Raw genomic sequence first — 20,581 nt, 5'->3', positions numbered from 1 at the left:
AGCATAATACAATTTTCCATGCTTCTAAATGTTCTTTTTTCCTCTGGCTTCCAAGAAAGAGGTGATTTGTGAACATCTATAGATTTTTTTTAGTTATGGGAAAAATAAGGGGTTGGGCTGCTAAGTTATGATCTGGGTGTTCGCAATACACCTGCATCTTGAGAATTCATCCTATTAATCAGGTGCTGTATGAAGTACATCAGATACAATGGAAAGCTTAGTGAACGGCTAATATTGTAACATCAGAAGACGTGAGGGGTGTTAGGAATGAGACTTCCCAAAATATCTTAATATTTATGGACATTAGTCTATCTTTAAATACCCAGAAGCTGTCCCTACCACTCCAGAAAAGCAGTGAAGCGAAGAGAAGGCTGTTACAATGGAAGGGCAGTCTCTGCGGTCGACATCCCCAGAGATGTGGAGAAATGGCCAGAGAAGGCCTTCCTGCCAGCAGCAGGATAGCCGTGGCACCCCTGTTGGAAGCCAGGAGAGCAGTGGCCCCCAGCCTTCACTATCCCTCTGTCTGCCATTGGGAGGGTGCTTCCCCTTGGGATCTTAGCAGATATGTGCAGTGGGGGCGGCAGTAAAAGGAAGGAAGGCTGGTGAGGATAGGAGAAAGAGGCAAGGCAATACTTGCTTCAAGAAGCTGCTCTTCTCCTGCCTTGTGCTCATCACTATCACCTTCTTCTGCTCTGAGCCAGTGTGATGTAGTGGTTAAGAGCGGTGGACTCGTAATCTGGGGAGCTGGGTTCGTGTCTCCGCTCCTCCACATGCAGCTGCTGGGTGACCTTGGGCTAGTCACACTTCTCTGAAGTCTCTCAGCCCCACTCACCTCACAGAGTGTTTGTTGTGGGGGAGGAAGGGAAAGGAGATGGTTAGCCGCTTTGAGACTCCTTAGGAGTGAAAGGCAGGATATCAAGTCCAAACTCCTCCTCCTCCTCCTCCTCCTCCTCCTCCTCCTCCTCCTCCTCCTCCTCCTCCTCAGTTTCGGAGCTAAGAGACATTATGTATGGATGATTGTGGTGGCAGCTCTTCAGCTGCTTCCTTAGCATTGTTTGCCCGATGATGCCTCAGGGCAGCCAGCAGAAGGCGCTGGTCCCTCAGCTTGGCTGACTGGCTGACTTGCACCATCCCACCCCAACAGCCGCTGCTGTTAGTCATTTTGGCTATACAGTGGTACCTTGGTTCTCGAACTTAATCCATTCTGGAAGTCCGTTCGACTTCAGAAACCATTTGAAAACCAAGGCACAGCTTCCGATGGGCTGCTGGAGCTTCCTGCACTCAATCGGAAGCCGCATCAGATATTCGGCTTCTGAAAAACGTTCGAAAACATCAGAATGTGAGGCATAGGCACCTACTATTTAGCATCTTTAATTTATTCTTTGAATTAGCTGTCCCCTAGTGTTCAACTCAGGCCTAACCACAATGATATAGCATTTTGGTAAAAAGATACAAATCAGTAACCCCGCACTGGAAGCTAAGATGGAGAAGATCTCCACGGCTACCATGTATTTCCCCTTGGTGCTCTGGTAGGTGGGAACAAAGGACAGCCAAACACTGCAAAACAGAAGCATGCTGAAGGTGATAAACTTGGCTTCATTAAAACTGTCAGGTAATTTCCTGGCTAGGAAAGCCACCGTGAAGCTGACAATGGCTAGGAAGCCCATAAAGCCCAAGACACAGTAAAACATAATAACTGAACCCTCATTACATTCCAGAACAATTTCTTCAGTCATTGAGTGCATGTCAAAATACAAGAATGGGGGAGAGGTTGCCAGCCACACAGCGCAAAGAGTGGTTTGAATAAGGGAGCACAAGAGAACAATGGAAAAGGCCAGTCTGTTCCCTATCCACTTCCTCATCCTGGACCCAGGCTTGGTGGCCGTGAAAGCCATGATCACAGTGATGGTTTTGGCCAACACACAAGAAACTGCCATTGAGAAGATAATGCCAAACGCAGGTTGCTGAAAGAGGCACGATATCTTCTCAGGCTGACCAATGAATAGGAATACACAAAGGAAGCAGAGCAGGAGGGAGATGAGGAGACCGTAGGTGAGGCTCCGGTTGTTGGCTTTGACGATGGGAGTGTCTTGGTGCTTAATGAAGACTCCAAGCACCAGAGCTGTGAGGAAAGAGAAGGAAAGAGCAAAAATGGCCAAACTGGTCCCCAAAGGTTCGTCATAAGACAAGAAACTTAAATATTTTGGAATGCATAAATCCTGGCCACGGTTTGGATATTGATCTTCTTGACATTGAATGCAGTCATCCATGTCTGGAAAAAGAAAACATGGCTTTCGATATATACACTAAACAACCCTCAGCATTCAAAACCCTTTCTGAGCATAGGGTGCTAGGGGAGAAAGATACAGGGAAGAACCTACAGAGAACACCGGGCTCCTTCAAATGTCATGTGATTGAAGTCATTGAACCTTTCTTATGGTCCTGAATATTTTTTGGTAATTGGTATTTATGTTTGATTCATGTGAACAATTGTGATTCTTAACATTTTTTAAAGTCCTAGAGGGAGGCTGGTCCTTTGACGTACTGCAGGCACCCCCAAACTTGGCCCTCCAGATGTTTTGGGACTACAACTCCCACTACCTCTAGCTAACAGGAGCAGTGGTCAGTGATGATGGGCATTGTAGGCCCAAAACATCTGGAGGGCTGAGTTTGGAGATGCCTGACGTACCATGTAACTGTGTTTGTGATAAGTTGTGGTTGGGTCAGAAACAGAGATTATAGAAATAAAAAAGTCTCGTGACACCTTAAGGACTCGTGCATTTTCATGGCATCAGCTCAGTAACATCTTAAGGGTATCCAGCGCCGTGGTGCAATAATCCTCCGGCGCCCCCCCACGGCAGCAGTAGCGCGCGGCTGAGGGGCAGAGATGGAGGATGGCGGAGCCTGGACGGTGTGCACCACCTTGCAGGGGGCTGGCCTGGGCGCAGAGCCCACCTCCCGCAGAGGGGGCTGCTTGGCCTCCCGCTGTGGATCGGCCTCTCCTTGGCGCCTCCCTCCAGTGGCGGCTCCAGGACGTGGCGGTGGCGCGCAGCCATTGACCTTCTTCCATGAAGCAGAATCAGCGAGACTCCTGCCTAGAGTGGCAGCAGGCACATGGTACAACTCTAGTCAGGAGTCTCGCTGATTCTGCTTCATGGAGGAAGCTCAATTGCCGCATGCTACTGCCGTTGTGGGGGGTGGGGCCGCCAGCAGCAGCTGCTCCCAGACACCAGCCGTTCGCCGTCCCTTCCGCGCCCCTGGTGGCCAGGCGCCCTGGCGCCTTGCGTCACCCAGCCCGGGCCTAGAGACGGCCCTGCATCAGCTTTTGTGAACTAAAACTCACTTCTTCAGTATATCTGGTCCAAAGGAAAGCTCAGCCTCATCACTGCTCTCCTTGCATACCATAATTTTCTTGGGGTATACTACAATACCCCCCCCCTCTCTCTGATGAGGCCATCACCACCACTGCTGAGCAGCTTTGGATACTGTGAATCAGAGCCAGCATGCATTTTTCAGAAACCTACTCTGTACTAATATCTCTTACCTGTTTTGTTTGAGATCTTTCCTTCTGGGCATGGAAGGCAATCATAGCAGCAGAATGGTGCCCCTTCCTTCTTTGCCTTACTGGACCCCAAATGGCAATTGTCATTACACGCAGAAAGAGGTGGCGTCTGTCCATAAATGAAAGAAGATACTAATTTGGAAATACTCTCAGAAAATACATTTGGGGAGTTTGCTTCTCCTGAGTCCCACCTTCTCAACATTTGTAAAATGAGTCAGTGCATTCCAAGATAAGCATGGGCCCTACCTGGTTGAATTTATCTGGCCATACAATGATATCTTCATAAATAGTGAGCGCTTCTTCCTTGTGTGCCTGTGGGTCTACGCTTCCAACTCTCACTCTGAGAAAGGATTGGTTGGGGAATGTGACCCAGTTGATAATATCAAATCCAGCTGCTAATGACCCGTTTTCATCGAAGGAAATGGTTTCCCCAGCAGTATTGTTAAAGGAAACACTTCTCAGATAATGGTGCAGCTGAAGGGGGTAAGTAAAAAAAAAGGAAAAAGGAAAAAGGTGAAGGTTCGATGTACAAGACACTTAAAAACACGGTATGTTTCTGTTAAATACAAAGAGGGATACAAAAGTTCAATGGTAGGCTAACAAGACATGGCGACTTACAAAAGTGTAGAAAGCTCTCCTGAAGGAGTCTGCTCAGGATATTACCTGCCATCTCTGTTGATATGAAAATGTCCACCTTCCCTTATTGGCCCTTCCTTTGTGCTTGGATTCGAACGAATAAATGGCATGCAGAGCATGCGCCACAGCATAGATAGCATTGTAGACACTGTAACTGTGGCTGGTCATGCTCATTTCAAAGACTGATGCAGGGAGAGTCTCCAGCTTTTCCCTTCCAGTACAGAGTTTCCCACCCGTGTTGTCTACCAAAGGGCCTGGAAATAAACAGCTAAATGCACGTTCCCAGAAGACTCTGATAAAGTCATATTCCTTCTCCAAGGTAGGATTTATTGCATGAAGAAATGAGTGGAATGTCTGCAACTCCTTTGAACTTACTGCAAATGATAGAGCACCATGGAGAGAATCTATGTCCCAATTACTCTGAAAGGAAAGAGATGTGAAGTCCATCTGGGCTGTCATAATCCAGACTTTTGTCTTAAGTGGCATGCCCATAAACGTTGGGGTGAATAGCAACATTCTCAGAACAATCATGGTCTGAATTTCACCATGTGCAATCAAGGCACTAGCAGTGCTATTCATGATCATCTTTGATCTTTCAATTCCATTTTCTGCCATTTGAAAAACATCATCGGAAAAAGAGAGTTGTGGGAATTTTTCTATGAAGTCAAAGCAGATGCCACTCTGGGAAAACATGGGAAGCACAATCTGGGAAAACCTCTCTCCAGTGTCATCATCCAGATGAAGCACCCCAATCCACGTCCACCTGAAATGAAGAAGTAACTGGAGCATCCCTTTATATTGATGGTCAACATCTGGGAACATCTGGTGAAAGAAAACTCCTTGATATCTGCGATCTACTACAAGAGCAGAACCATACGGGAGCTAAGTAAAGAGCAGATGGAAAATGGTATGTATGTATGTACAGTATGTGTGTATGTGTGTGTTTTGTGTGTACAGTCAAACCTTGGTTCTCGAACGTAATCTGTTCTGGAAGCCCATTTTTCATTCCTGAAAAGTTTGACAACCCAGGCGCCGCTTCCAATTGGTTGCAAGAGCTTCTTACACTCAAGTAGAGGCTGCGTCGGATGTTCAGGTTCCGAAAAATGTTCAAAAACTGGAGCATTTACTTATGGGTTTTCAGTGTTCGGGAGCCGAAACGTTTGAAAATGGAGCCATTCGGGAACCAAGCTCAAAATCCCCTCAGATGTGAAATTCCCCTTCAGGGCATCAAATGCCCCATCCTTTGTATCCTAGCTTTTGTATTTGGACATAAATTGGGGAAGAATTTGCTTGATCCACCCTGATCTGATATTCCTGTATTTGATTGTGGATTGAAACACAATTCCCATTGGGAGTGTGTACATTTCCTGGTTTTGCAACGCAATTCCATGCACAGAATTTTGTGTTTCTTGTAAAGATGCATACAAAGCGAATGTATTTAAACACACTGAAAAGTGTCCATTTTGTGTAAAAAGTGAGCAGAAATGTGAAGGGGAAGGACAAAATGGGGTGTGTGTGTGAAATGGCACACAAAGGCATGCAATGGGATAGAAAAGGATGGAGTAGAACTATTTTTCAGTGCCAGGAACTGGCATGTAATTAACTGCTCGGTCTGTCCCTATTATATATGCAGTTTTCTAATGCTTACTAAATCTAAAATGGTAGGATGGATGATTCTTTATTTTTTGTGTGAGCACAACTTACCTGTGGAATCTTGTAGTTCCACAGCATAATTGCCATGTTGAGATCAACGTCACAATTAGGTCCCCCAATGATTGCTATAAGATTGTCCTGGACATCACACTTGTAGTTAGGGAAGAATTTGCCCTTTGTGGAGAGGAGTTCCATGGAGGCAAGATATGTTGCACTTGATCTGAAACCACTGTTATAGAGGTGGGAGCCAAGGCTGATGTTGGGTAAGATCCAGGGATTTTCATTTATCTCTTTTAGAGCAAATACCAAGGCCAGAATGTGCTGGTAGTGGTGAGTCAGTACCCTAAAAGGAGAGAAAACACTACATTGAAGTGGCAACCCCTCTTCTCTTAATTTCAAAAATAACTTCTCATCTAAATAGCTGCCTTAGTTAACCAGCATTTATATTTTATACAATTCAGTGACAAATTTAGTAAGAACTTCATTTCATTATAGCCTTAGTCGAAACAAAATAAAAAAATCCTTCCAGTAGCACCTTAGAGACCAACTAAGTTTGTCATTGGTATGAGCTTTCATGTGCATGCACACGTCTTATTATAGCCTGTTCCTGACATTCTTTATGGGGACATCTAGCAACACAGAATCAGATGCCATGGTACTACATTCAGTAAACCCTTTAGGTCCCCCCCCCCAAAAAATTCAAATGTTCTCCAGAACATAGTACCTGCAGCTATCAGGGTGATCTCTTGGTAAGGTAAAGGGGCCCCTGACCATTAAGTCAAGTTGCGAACAACTCTGGGGTTGTGGCGTTCATCTTGCTTTACTGGCCAACAGCGTTTGTCCGCAGACAGTTTTTCTGGGACATGTGACCAGCATGACTAAGCTGCTTCCAGTGAGCCAGAGCAGCACACAGAAACGCCATTTACCTTCCTGCCGGAGCAGTACCTATTTTTCAACTTGCACTTTGACGTGCTTTTGAACTGCTAGGTGGGCAGAAGCTGGGACCGAGCAACGGGAGCTCACCCCACCGCAGGATTCGAACCGCCGACCTTCCGATTGGCAAGCCCTAGGCTCTGTGGTTTGGATGGAAGGAGATTTCAAAATAAAAAATAATAATCTGAAAATGTTTCAGAAAATTCTATCTTATGACAATTCAACCCATCTGTAACAAGATAATTCAGATAGTGCCTTTTATTATCACCCACAGGAGCTGCTCTAATACACTGAGGCAAAACTGAGAGAGAATAAATGTACCATATAATTAATGCTTTCAGTCACATACAGAGCAGAGTGCTGTCATGCAGAAGATTTTCCATATAAGCTGGAAATGCATATAAAATGAAGCTGTGAAAAAGAAGAATATCAGGACAGATATACGATATGTTTAAGAAAACCCAGCTCCTTACACAAGGTCATCAAAGAGCTCAGAAGAGAGACGTTGTTTGAAGTTTGGCATGCTTAAAAAACGGAAGATGTGTGAAATAATGCCACCAATTATAAGGTCTCCTGGCTGATAATACTTGTGATGGATAAGAAGAGGGTCACTAACATTGCATCTAGAAACAGAATCCATGCACACTGCCTGAGGAAGTAGCACTGCTAGCAAGACCAATAATACTTCCATCTTGGACAAAAGATCTTCTTGATAGAAACCAATCAATCTCTTCCTACACCAACATTGCCATGATACTGAATTGCACAGTCTGACTTGGATGACTGAAGCCAGGGCTGTATGGTGCAAAATTTCATTTATCAGAGCCTTGTGTGTCTCGAGTCTCAGAAACAGAATGGAACTCTCTTTATCTATTTATTTTTCCAGTTCTGAATGACACAGAAGATCTTAAATGTCTTCTTCCATCTGTGGTGTTTTGCTAGCGGCCAGCTGAACTGTCTAAGGAATTGGAGAAGTAGTAATTATAGATAATTCCATAACTATAGGGGAGATAATAACTTGTTCAGAAAACATATTGATCACATTTCAACAGAGCTCTCTCTTGGTTCTCCTTAATGGGGAGACTAGGGACAGCATAGGTGCAAGAGGGGGTTCCACTAGGTGAAAAAAATGGCGCAGGCCCTGATTCAGCAAAAGAGCTCAGTTTTCAGAGGCTGCCTGGTTTGTCTCAGTGTTATGTATGGAGCTGGGATCTTAGAATAATAGGCAGGTAGGATTTTAGAATGTAGTAATCTGATTGGCCGCAGGAGTCGTCCAATCCGGCCCCAGATGGGAAGTTTGAATCAGCCTATCAGGTGTGACCTAGGTGTGAATACAGGATATATAGCCTGGGGTTTGGGTGGGGCCCCAGCAACAAACACACATGAGGACTGACTGTTCTTATTACAACTTGAATAATCTCCTTAAAACTGATGGCTCGACTCTGAGTATATTACACTCAGGTACGAAACAATAACCAAATCCAACAATTAAATCGATTTTTGCCTAGGCATTCACTCTTATGGCATTTTAAAAATAAGAAACCACGATTGCTATCTTTTTGTCTCAAATGATTGAATTTTTCTGGTAGAACAGCTGCTTCTAAGTAGATAAAGTCTTGCAAAAATAGATTGAATTCGCCATAGTCCACCATCGCCAATGCACTTTGCAACACAAAACGTTTTATTTGCAGCTGTATAGCTGAGTCCAGAGACTCTATGGCCCCATTTTCAAATGGCACAGTAGACGGTGTATTAATGGCATTCTCTAGTCTTGGCTCTTAGTTTCACATCTGACCCCTGAATTCCCCACTAACTAGGGAAGTGGTTATACAACAAGTGGTTCCCAACCCTTTTTTCCGCCATGCTCCATCTAAGCATCTCTAAAACCCTGAGGCCCCCCTCCGTGGGACATATAAACTATGTGAACTATTTACGTGGAGGAAGCCTAAAAGACCATTAATTGTTCATAACTCATTCTCAAATTGCCCCCCTTAAAAATCAAATTGCCCCCCTGTGGGTTGTATGCCCCACATTGGGAACCACGGAACTAGAGGAATTAAGAGATGCAATTATGGTAAATTTAGTAATTAAGGTGGAGTCCATTGCTCACTCATAAACTGTAGTTCTTCTGGGACGCTACAAAAACACACACACACACACACACACACACACACACAAGTTGCTTTCTCTTCAGATCTCAGCAAGATTCTCCTGAGTGGGATGGCAAGGTATTTATTATGAGTCAAATATATGTCTTCCCATGCATATTTGCAAAATTTCTGAATAAATTTTAATATATTACGGCGCAGTCAAAAAGTTTGTATCCAATGGATAAATTTGACTCACTTATCACTCTTCTCAATCCACTCAACTAAATCTAACAGAACTATTATCAGCAGGCAAAGGGGATCTTATATTGTGATGCGCAATATTGGGTGTGTGGATAATTGGTGGTGGGTTGAGAAATTATATGCCAGTTAATAACCTCACGAAATCTCCCCCTTCTGGTTTCACAGTTTCACATGATTACATTGGTGTCAGGACCATGGATTGTTGTGGAAATGAATGAGGTACCACGTGTGTGGATAAATCATGGTTGATTGAGAAATGATGAACCAGGACCAAACTTCAGAAAACATGGAACTTCTTTATTCAATTAATCCATATCCAACTGACAATGATCTGGAAAGAAATAGTTCTAATTTCCAGTGACAAAGAATTGCCTGGACCAGTGAAGTCACTCTTGTCCGTTCTTAGTTCTTTATTCTTATTAACTGCTCCCTGCTGTTCAGCTCAGGCCTCAGTAAAATAACATAGCATTTGGGGGAAAAGATGCAGCCCAGTAACCCAAAACTGGAGGCCAAGATGGAGAAGACCTCCACAGCCACCATATATTTCCCCTTGGTACTCAAGTAGGTTGGAACGAAGGACAACCAAACACTGCAAAAGACCAACATGCTGAAGGTGATGAATTTGGCTTCATTGAAACTGTCAGGCAGCTTCCTGGCTAGGAAAGCCACCGTGAAGCTCACAATGGCCAGCAAACCCATGAATCCCAGGACACAATAAAACATCAGAGTGGAGCCTTCATTACATTCTAGTATTATTTCTTCAGTCATCGAGTGCATGTCAACGTCTGGGAAAGGAGGAGAAGTGGCCAGCCATGTGCCACAGATTGTGGCTTGAATAAGGGAGCAGGAAAGAACAATGGAGCTGGCCAGTTGTTTCCCCAGCCACTTCCTCATGCTGGACCCAGGCTTGGTAGCCATGAAAGCCAGGACCACAATGGCGGTTTTGGACAAGATGCACGAAATGGCAACTGAGAATATCATGCCAAAAGCAGTTTGCCGTAGGATGCATGTCAGCTTGTTAGGTTGGCCAATGAAGAGCAAAGCACAAAGGAAGGAGAGGAGGAGAGAGAGGAGGAGAGCGTAGCTGAGGTTCCTGTTGTTGGCTTTGACCATGGGAGTCGCCTTGTGTTCCACGAATATTCCAAGCACTGCAGCTGTGATGAAGGAAAAGCAGACGGCAAAAGTGGCCAGACTGATCCCCAAGGGTTCTCCATAAGACAAGAAAGTTTCATCTTTTGGAAGGCATCCATCTCTGTCGCTGTTTGGATACTGATCTTCAGAGCATTCAAAACAGTCATCCATGTCTGAAAAAAAAAAAAAGGAAAGATACTATACTATACTTGTGAAGCCGTTTTTGCTCGGAACAAATCAAGGCAAATGGTCAGAAAGGCTTGAATGATGGCTGCTGGATCAGTCCTGGTAAAAAAATATAGGCATTTGGCCCAATTAATTCTATATACAAGAGGGCTGTGTTTACTTAGGATCCCAGAGCAATGCAGGTCTTCACTACAATTTGAAGAAGATAACTTCATCACCAAACCTAAGTTCTCTCTGTTTCCATCATCTCCTGCTATGCTGAAATCCTTAACTCTGCATTCCACGAACATATGGGACTATGCTCCAAAACAGGTACATCTTGGACACCATTCTCTTACCATCCTTCTCTAATCATTTTGAATTTCATGTACTGGATCATTCTTGACAATGCTTATAACTAGTGTACCTCAAAAGTAAATAAAACATCTCCTACCCTTCTGGTCTGAAATTTTGCCTTCTGGGCATGGGATGCAATCATAGCAGCAAGGGAGCTCCCCTTCCTTCTTGGCGCGACTGTAGCCCAATTGGCAATTCTCATTACACAGAGAAAGGGGTTGTGCCTGTCCATAAAGGAAAGAAGATGGTAATTTTTGACTTAAACATGCCATACCTGTTCCTCAGATGGGGCCAAATTTACGCCACTGCTTCCCACATTGGCAGGAAGACTGGAGTGCCAATCAGATCACGATGACATTTCACATTCAAAGGAGCTGCTGCCCCTTGGGTCTTCTGTTGTTCGCTTCACAGCAAATGCCCCCTTCCACTGTCTGAAACTCAATGTCCCCTGCTGAACACTGAGCAGGCCACAAACACTCAGAACCCACTTTTATGGGGCATTTGAGAACTTTGGCTCACACATTGCCCTTAGGTTGCTTCTGCTCTTCATTTATTTATTTTTACTGATTGATTTTATACTCAATAAATAAAGAAGTTGCCAATGTTTCCTGGTTCTGTGTGTCTTCCTTTCTTCTCACAAATATGAGTTTCAAACTTTGGGTGATGCCATTTGCTTCATCGCTTCCCAACAATGTTATTTTTTAGCTGTGGCTCCTTTGAACATTATCTGAGACTCTCAGAGGCCCAAACAAGGTAATGTTATGTTATCCTACAGCAATGTTTGGGGTAACAATGAAGAACAGTGATGAGGTTCTTCTTTTTTTAAATTCAGTTATTAATAAGCCCACCTATCCAACTTCTTTCTATATCCCATTTTGCCATTATCAGCTTCCCACTGACTATGCTGTTTTCAGCAGCATGTTGGCTCCTCGTCTTCTTCAGGAGGTGAGTTAAATCACATCTAGTTGTATCTTGGAATAGCTGTTTCAGAGTTTGAATAGTGGACCCCCCCTTTTTTTTTAGCATTGAGGAAATATCTGGAGACACTCTGAAATGGACCTTACCCGGTTGAACCCTGTGGGCCATGTGATGGCATCATCATGAATGGAGAGTCTCTTGCTTGGGGGAGCCTGGGGGCTCATCATTCCAACCTTAACTCTGAAAAAGGAGTCATTTGGGAATGTGATCCAGTTGACGATATCCAGTTCAGTTACCAAATCCCCCTTTTGGCTAAATAAAACCTCTTCCCCGGCACTATTGTTAAATGAGACGCCTCTCAGAAAGTGGTGGAGCTAAATTAGTGAAGAGAAGAGGGGAGAAATTCATGAGGGTATTAAAAAGATACAGATGTATAACAGGCTGATATTATTACCCTCTAATTGTTGGCATCTCTCTGTCTCAAGAGACAATGGAGTGTGCCTCCAGGGGTGAAGTCAACCTGCTGTGTTAGCAGCACTGAAGTGACCTCCTGGGGTACAAGCTTGGAGAGTCCTGAGCTGCCCAGAGGACAAGACTCCCCTCTTGGTCTTGCTGATGTGGCCGAAAGGAAAGCAGAGCAGGGCATTCGGAACCAGCTTTGTTTCAGGGGTTGCCGGAATGAAGTAGAAAATGCCATCCATGTGCCTTTTAGACTCCACTCTAGATTTGTGTAGGGCTTACTTCTTAGCCTTTTATTCTCCTGAAGATATCCCACAAGGCAGCAGAGGTGGAGAACATACATTTCAACTCTGCACAAGGTCATAGAATCCTAGAGTTGGAAGAGACCACAAGGGCCATCCAGTCCAACCCCCTGCCAAGCAGGAAACACCATCAAAGCCTTCCTGACAGATGGCCGTCAAGCCTCCGCTTAAAGACCTCCAAAGAAGGAGGTCAAGATGAAGGATTCTGTTTGCAGCAACTCTAACAGTTCAACCACACCATACATTTAAAGAACTCTTGAAACAGTCATGGTTTCCCCCAAAGAATTATGGAAAGGGAAGTTGTTTGAAGGATTTGAGAGTTGTTAGGAGACCATTAAGAAACTACCGTTCGTAAGAGTCCTTGAAGGAAGCCATGGCTCTTAAAGTGAAACAAGGAAGGTAGCCATGTTGGTCTGACGCAGTCAAAACAAAATAAAAAATCCTTTCAGTAGCACCTTAGAGACCAACTAGGTTTGTCATAGGTATGAGCTTTCGTACCTGATGTATCTGAAGAAGAAGTGTGCATGCACACAAAAGCTAATACCTATGACAAACCTAGTTGGTCTCTAAGGTGCTACTGGAAGGATTTTTTAATTTTGTTTTGACTCCAAAGAAGGAGGTCGAGATGAAGGATTCTATTTGCAGCAACTCTAACAGTTCAACCACACCATACATTTAAAGAACTCTTGAAACAGTCATGGTATCCCCCAAAGAATTATGGAAAGGGAAGTTGCTTAAAGGATTTGAGAGTTGTTAGGAGAGATTTTACTTTCTTGGGCTCCTTGATCACTGCAGATGGTGACAGCAGTCACGAAATTAAAAGATGCCTTCTTCTTTTTTTTTTTTTTAATAATATTTATTTATTTTTCACTTCAACAGCAATATTATATACATTTTCCATAAAACGAATAAAATTAAGGAATAAAAATAGAACAAGTCCCGTATCTGGGAGCTTAACATAGAAAAATTAAGCTCTTAATAACAGTTATTCCTCACAGAACGTTTGTAATCAATTGTCTAAAGGAAAAAAAAAACCAGAGGAAAAAAAAGGGAAAAGAAAAAAGAAAAAAAAAGAAAAAAAAAGAAAAAAAAGAAAAAAAGAAAGAAAACACTCTGGACTTCCTGTTACCACCGACGGCTTAGTTTTTGTTCTTCCATTATCGAATGTATATACAATCAGTACTGTTTCTACTTTCAATATGTTTTCACATTCTATTTCTTTAAGTTTCCACAAATTCAATAAATCAACTTATCCCCTTACCCTTTCACTCAAACGCTATCATTTTAATTTTATCTTCAGTATATTTTCTAACATACTTCTTGTATCTATCCCATCTTTTAACAAATTCTTCCTTGTCTTTCCCTCTCAAACTATTTGTTAGCTGTGCCATTTCGGCCATTTCCTGCAATTTTTCCTGCCAGTCTATGATTTTTGGGGCCTCTCTTTCTTTCCAGTTTTTGGCAATAACTAAACGAGCCGCTGCTAAAGCATATAGTAAAATTTCTTTTGTTTGTGATGGTATATCTTTTTGAAATGTTATACTTAATAGGAAAATCTCTGGTCTTTTTGGAATGTTTTTCCCTAGGATTTTTTGTATCTCATCATGAATTTTATTCCAAAATTTCTTAATAGTTTCACAAGTCCACCACATGTGAAATAAGTTCCCATCGTTGCCACCACACCTCCAACAAACATTAGCTATATTCTTATACATCTTTGATAATCTGGAAGGTGTCAGGTACCATCTGTTATTCATCTTTAACATGTTCTCCCTTATATTGCAGCTTGCCGTAAATTTCATATTGATTTTCCAAAGATTCTCCCATTCAAAACATGTAATTGGATAGCCACAGTCCTGTGCCCACTTAGTCATGGCAGATGTGACCTTTTCATCCATGACTTCGTGATCTAAAAGCAATTTGTACATTTTAGAAATAAGTTTTGTATTGTTTTTCAATAAATCTTTTTCAAATTTTGTACATTCGATCTGAAATCCTATTTGTTTATCTTTTTTTAAATAATTCATTCAATTGATAATAGTCCAGCCATGTGTTAAGATGTTCCCTTATATCTTCATATTTTTTAATTTTAATTTGTCCTTCCTCTTCTAATATCATCATATTGTATGTTATCCAATTGTTATCCATGTTTACTCTTTTTGGTGTTATTGCCTCCATTGGAGATAAAAAGACGCCTGCTTCTTGGGAGAAAAGCAATGACAAACCTAGACAGCATCTTAAAAAGCAGAGACATCACCCTGCCGACAAAGGTCCGTATAGTTAAAGCTATGGTTTTCCCAGTAGTGATGTATGGAAGTGAGAGCTGGACCATAAAGAAGGCTGATCGCCAAAGAATTGATGATTTTGAATTATGGTGCTGGAGGAGACTCTTGAGAGTCCCATGGACTGCTAGAAGATCAAACCTATCCATTCTGAAGGAAATCAGTCCTGAGTGCTCACTGGAAGGACAGATCCTGAAGCTGAGGCTCCAATACTTTGGCCACCTCATGAGAAGAGAAGACTCCCTGGAAAAGACCCTGATGTTGGGAAAGATGGAGGGCACAAGGAGAAGGGGACGACAGAGGACGAGATGGTTGGATAGTGTTCTCGAAGCTACCAACATGAGTTTGACCAAACTGCAGGAGGCAGTGGAAGACAGAAGTGCCTGGCGTGCTATGGTTCATGGGGTCACGAAGAGTCGGACATGACTAAACGACTAAACAACAACAGGACACGGAGTAATGGATTCAAACTACAAGAAAGAAGATTCCACCTAAACATTAGAAAGAACTTCCTGACAGTAAGAGCTGTTCGGCAGTGGAATTTGCTACCAAGGAGTGTGGTGGAGTCTCCTTCTTTGGAGGTCTTTAAGCAGAGGCTTGACAGGCATATGTCAAGAATGCTTTGATGGTGTTTCCTGCTCGGCAGGGGGTTGGACTGGATGGCCCTTGTGGTCTCTTCCAACTCTACGATTCTATGATTCTAACAGGAGACCATTAAGAAACTACCGTTTGTAAGATTCCTTGGAGGAAGCCATGGCTCTTAAAGTGAAACAAGAGTGATTAAATGTTGCAGAAGTGGCCCGTGTGTTTGAAAATGAAAGATATAGAAGTCCTATCACATTTATATGCTAAAACATGAGGGTAAGAAGAAAAAGCGCTTTCTAAACAGTCAATGAACTATTTTTGCACCCTGAAAGATGGCAAACTATATTAGCCATAGAGGGAGATTACCTGCCATGGCTGTTGATCCAGCCTATCCCCTCTTAGTCCATCCATCCTTACACTTCGTTTGAATCTGGTGAAATGCATGTTATGCAAAGCATGTGCCACTGCAAAGACGGCATTGTAGATGCTGTAGCTGTGGGCCGTCATGCTCATTTCAAAGACAGACCCAGGAAGAGTCTCAAGCTTCTCTGTCCCAGTGCAGAGTTCATTGTCTTCCTTTTCAAAAGGAGGAAGGGGTAAAGAACAGAGAAAGGCCTCTTCCCAGAAAGTTCTGATGAAGCCATCCTCCCTTTCTGTGACAGGGCTTCTCCCCTGAAGGAATTTTTGGAATCCTAGAAGGTTCGCTGAATGGACTGCAAACGAAATGGCACCATGGAGAAAATGTATGTCCCAATTTCTTTGAAAGGAAAACGATGTAAAATCCATCTGGGCACTCATAATCCAGACCTTTGCCCTGATTTCCACCGGCATATTGAGTGTTTCTGCCAAGGTGGGCATTACTCTCAATAGCATCATAGATTGAATTTCACCAATCACAACCACAACATTGGCGGTGCTACTCATAATAACACCGAGTAGTTTACCAACTCCCTCTACCATTTCCAGAGACTCACTCGAAAAGGTTAGTATGGGAAATGTTTCTGTATAATCACAGCAGATACCACTTCCGGCAAACATGGGGAGGACGTTTTGTACAAATCTCTCTCCATTGTCATCACTCAGAGTCACCACCCCAATCCACATCCAGTTGAAATGCAGCAGTAACTGGAGAATCCCATTATATTGATGAGCCACATCAGGGAACATCCGGTGAAAGGACTCCTCTTGGATGTGGTTACTCATCACAGGAGAAGAGCCATAGATGAACTGAAAACAATTGAAAAAAATTATGCTTGCAAATTCCATCCACTTTGGTGTTTTATATACCCTCTTATGGTGAGGGAACACAGATGAATCTACACAGAGAAAATTTAAAACTTTTAAAAAAACATACATAAAGGTTGAATGTATGTGGAGTGGCTAGATTTCTTGGTTGAAATACTTCAATTTATACATATATTTTTTTCCTCTGTCTCACATAGAATATAATGTCTTTGCTGCCCCTAAATTTTTAATACAGGGAAAAGCACAGCAGGGGTCACTTTCCCCTTAAATTTCACATGTGAATGTCCCCATCAGAACATATAAGCAAACAGTACCAGTCATGTGAACACAGAATAAAGAGCAGATATGACTAGTTTCTGCTGAAGGATCCATAGGACAGCTCTTTCCACATCATGATAGGATTGAACCATGAAGAATTTGGAAGGGGGTTAGATTAAAATGGATTTGTCAAGGCCATTGAGCCCAATCAAGCAATGATGATTTTGGATGACTGGATTGCATCAGATGCTGAATCACGGATTCTGTGCTGGGATGCTTAAATATTGGGGAGTCGGGGATTAGCCTTCCCTGCACTGAGAAATCCAACATGTCATGCAGAATACACAACAGAATGTTTGTTTCTCATATTCTGGTGTATTACACACAGGGATGAATTTTGTTCTTTGTGAGTCATTCACACTTTGCAATATCAACCCGGGGCCTGAAGGGATAGAATCCAGTGGAAGTTTGAATAGCTTCCGAAATGGACACACATCTTTGTGAATCCCTCAACCTGCAGTGCAGGAGAAACACAAATGGCTTCTCAAATGGTTCTCTTACCTGTGGCATCTTGTAGATACTCAGGACCATTGCCATGTGGTGACAGATGTCAGAATTCGGTCCCCCGATGACGGCTACTGGACTGTTCTCAACACCACACTTATAGTTAGGGATGAGTCTGCCCCATCCAGACAGGAGCTCCATGGAGCCATGATAGGTCCAGCTTGCAACGAAATGGCTGTTCAAGATGTGGAATCCCAGGGTGACATTGGGCAAGATCTGTGGGTTGTCATTTATCTCCTTTACAGCAAATACCAAAGCCACAACATGTTGGTAGAGTTGTGTCATGAGCCTGCAATGAGAGGTCCGTTTTGCATCTTCCACAGAAAAGGACATGGTCTACATATCTACTTATCTATCTAATTACACAAAAACACATCAGATGAGAACAGACATTTAGCTTTGAATCCCATTTTGTTTATTACATTTGTGATGAAATATTTCTATCCTGTCAATCCAGAGAAGCTTCTTCGGATTCTTATCTTGCTCAAGTCCCATGCAATATTTCAAATGCACAGAATAGAATAATAGAATTGGAAGAGACCACAAGGGCCATCCAGTCCAACCCCCTGCCAAGCAGGAAACACCATCAAAGCATTCTTGACATATGCCTGTCAAGCCTCTGCTTAAAGACCTCCAAAGAAGGAGACTCCACCACACTCCTTGGTAGCAAATTCCACTGCCGAACAGCTCTTACTGTCAGGAAGTTCTTCCTAATGTTGAGGTGGAATCTTCTTCCTTGTAGTTTGAATCCATTGCTCCGTGTGCGCTTCTCTGGAGCAGCAGAAAACAACATTTCACCCTCCCTCTATATGACATCCTTTTATCTATTTGAACATGGCTATCATATCACCCCTTAACCTTCTCTTCTCCAGACAAAACATACCCAGCTCCCTAAGCCATTCCTCATAAGGCATCGTTTCCAGGCCTTTGACCATTTTGGCTTCCATTCTACTTCACACCACCTATCACTCCAAATGCAGGGTGATCTACAATAGATATAGCACACCCATGCAGAGGAAATGAACACCGCCCCCCCCCCCAATAAGATGCCAAGCTGGGGTTTTGAAATTCCATGCGTTCCTCACTTGATCCCTATGGCTTGCAGGCATGAGCTTCTCTGTTTGAACCATCTAAACTGGATTACTGCTACCACTACAAATGCTGATAAATCAGGACAGGTGATTTGGGTGAGGTATTCACATGCTTGAATTTGCATGCAATATACAAGGCATCTTGAATTGGATCTGATAGTTCCTCGGTGAACTCAGGTGCCTGGAAACTTAAAGCAACAACTTTTTTGTTGCTGTTTTATTTGAAAAATAAAATAAAATAAAACAAGGCTGAGAAACGGAAACAGCCTGAGATTGAGGGGGTGTGATCTTTCATTTTGACGGCCAGATCTGGTATTAACCACAGTTCATTATTGTTTTTAAAACTATGCTTGTTTTATTTCTTAAAGTGAATATTTGTTGCTTTTCAAACCCCCCCTTACCATATGAACATTATGAAAAGATCTCTCTTTCTCATGGAGAAGCAGTTGTATCCCATTTTTTGGGGTCGGGGGCAGAAACACACCATTACAATGTCCTTGCTGCAAGGGTGACATTTCCCCCACACCCTTCATTCCTTGGATCACACAATCCCTTTCCCACTCTGCCTGTCCCTGTGCCAGTTAATAGATGGAGAGGTCACTCTCCCAAGGAAAAGAGGCAATATCCCCAAAAACTGGGTGGAGGGGAAGCATAGCTGCCAAGTTATCCCTTTTTTAAAGGGATTTTCCCTTATGCTGAATAGGCTTCCTCACGAGAAAAGGGAAAACTTGGCAGCTATGAGGGGAAGAAAAGCCCAGCTCTCTTTCCCTTGGTAACGGGTCCTCATTGGAAGGGTAATATATAATTCACATCCCTTTCCCCAGGAATCTATGTTACTATTTACATCACTCTCCTTCCCCTTTGGAAATCAGTGGAGTGATCTGCCCACCCCCACCACAACCTTTGGGATAACCAAGGCCATTTCTGGCAGGCTGAGATTTCCCCCACTTTAGTCTTTCCTGAGAGCGCATAATCTGTTTTCAGTCCCCACAATTCCTATTGTATCCACGCTCAGGCAGGAGAACCACTGCAGCAATCATTCTGAAATATGACAGAACTTGTTCTACAAATTGCTTCCAAATTATACCCAGTTGGACAAATAATTTTCTGAAGCACAAGAGAAATTAAACACATCTGCCATTGCTACTATTAAAGTTGGAAATAAGTGGTAAACTGGACTTGCTTCATAAACATTAATTTAAGACTATGGTTGACGCTCCTAGCAGAAATGGGCTCGAGCTCTCAGCTCTCCACTTCCTCGCCCCAGAAAAAAGCACATCAAATGCACAGGCACAATAATTACTTATAAGGAAAGCCGATTGCACCAACAGCAAAATAGGAATACCGTACATTTAATATGGAAGAATTATATTGTTAAATAAACACAATTCCTTACATCTGGTCATCAAAGAGTTTAGCAGAGGGACGTTCTTTGAATGTTATCTTGTTGACCAATACTAAAACCTGAGACATTATGCCAGCAATCATGAGGTCTCCTGACTGATAATATTTGTGAAGAATGGGAAGAGGCTCACTGGTGGAGCACTGAACAAAAGGAATCTTGCATTTAGTTAGAGGCAGCGGTATTAATAGTAAGATCACAAACACTACCATCTTGCAGGAGAACTCTTAACTGCAAAGGAGAAGTTCGTCTCTTTGTAATGCAAGAGTCCCTGCCTTGAATTAGGACTCAAGCAACTGAGTTGAAGAATGCAGAACTGAAGAATCAGTAACCGGCTGAAAGAGTCTTGCATTTCTATGGCCTTAGTTTACATTTTGAATGTGCCCACTTGAACTCTCCTGGGTTGGGGAAATATAGCTGTGATTATGATTAATTAGATAATTACAGGAGATACAACTTATGGCAGCTGTTGTTTATGACTCACTCATAATTGTTAAAGAAATCATGTCCCCGTTCCTCCCATAAGGACTGGGTGGCCCTTGTGGTCTCTTCCAACTCTATGATTCTATGATTCATAGCAAAAGTCTTATTTGATCCTACTCAAAGTTATAGTGAATCACAGGAGAGAGGGGAAAAGAGAAAAGTTGTACTCCCTCTCCCATGGAAAAGGTAAAACATTTGCACTTT

General features: G+C 42.9%; 2 protein-coding genes across 2 annotated transcripts; both read right to left on the bottom strand.

The window, feature by feature from the left end:
- Nucleotides 1-1,370: 1,370 nt before the first annotated feature.
- Nucleotides 1,371-7,424, bottom strand: LOC118076370 (vomeronasal type-2 receptor 26-like). The gene is made up of 6 exons (XM_035099076.3): nt 7,258-7,424; nt 5,903-6,080; nt 4,226-5,080; nt 3,809-4,036; nt 3,545-3,671; nt 1,371-2,272 (listed from the first exon to the last, which is right to left on the bottom strand). The coding sequence occupies exons 1-6, from the start codon at nt 7,422-7,424 to the stop codon at nt 1,371-1,373; spliced, it is 2,457 nt and encodes an 818-aa protein (XP_034954967.2).
- A 603-nt stretch (nt 7,425-8,027) lies between these two features.
- LOC118075594 (vomeronasal type-2 receptor 26-like) lies at nt 8,028-20,106 on the bottom strand. Its single transcript, XM_060269571.2, has 6 exons — nt 19,889-20,106; nt 17,399-17,576; nt 15,701-16,561; nt 11,853-12,080; nt 10,886-11,012; nt 8,028-10,439 (listed from the first exon to the last, which is right to left on the bottom strand). Exons 1-6 carry the CDS (start codon nt 20,104-20,106, stop codon nt 9,538-9,540), a joined length of 2,514 nt encoding a protein of 837 aa, XP_060125554.2. The 3' UTR covers nt 8,028-9,537.
- Nucleotides 20,107-20,581: the final 475 nt, after the last annotated feature.

The sequence above is a fragment of the Zootoca vivipara genome, chromosome 16, assembly GCF_965207765.1.
Source record: "Zootoca vivipara chromosome 16, rZooViv2.hap1.1, whole genome shotgun sequence".
NCBI lineage: Eukaryota > Metazoa > Chordata > Lepidosauria > Squamata > Lacertidae > Zootoca > Zootoca vivipara.
This window is presented reverse-complemented; position numbering and strand designations above follow the sequence as displayed.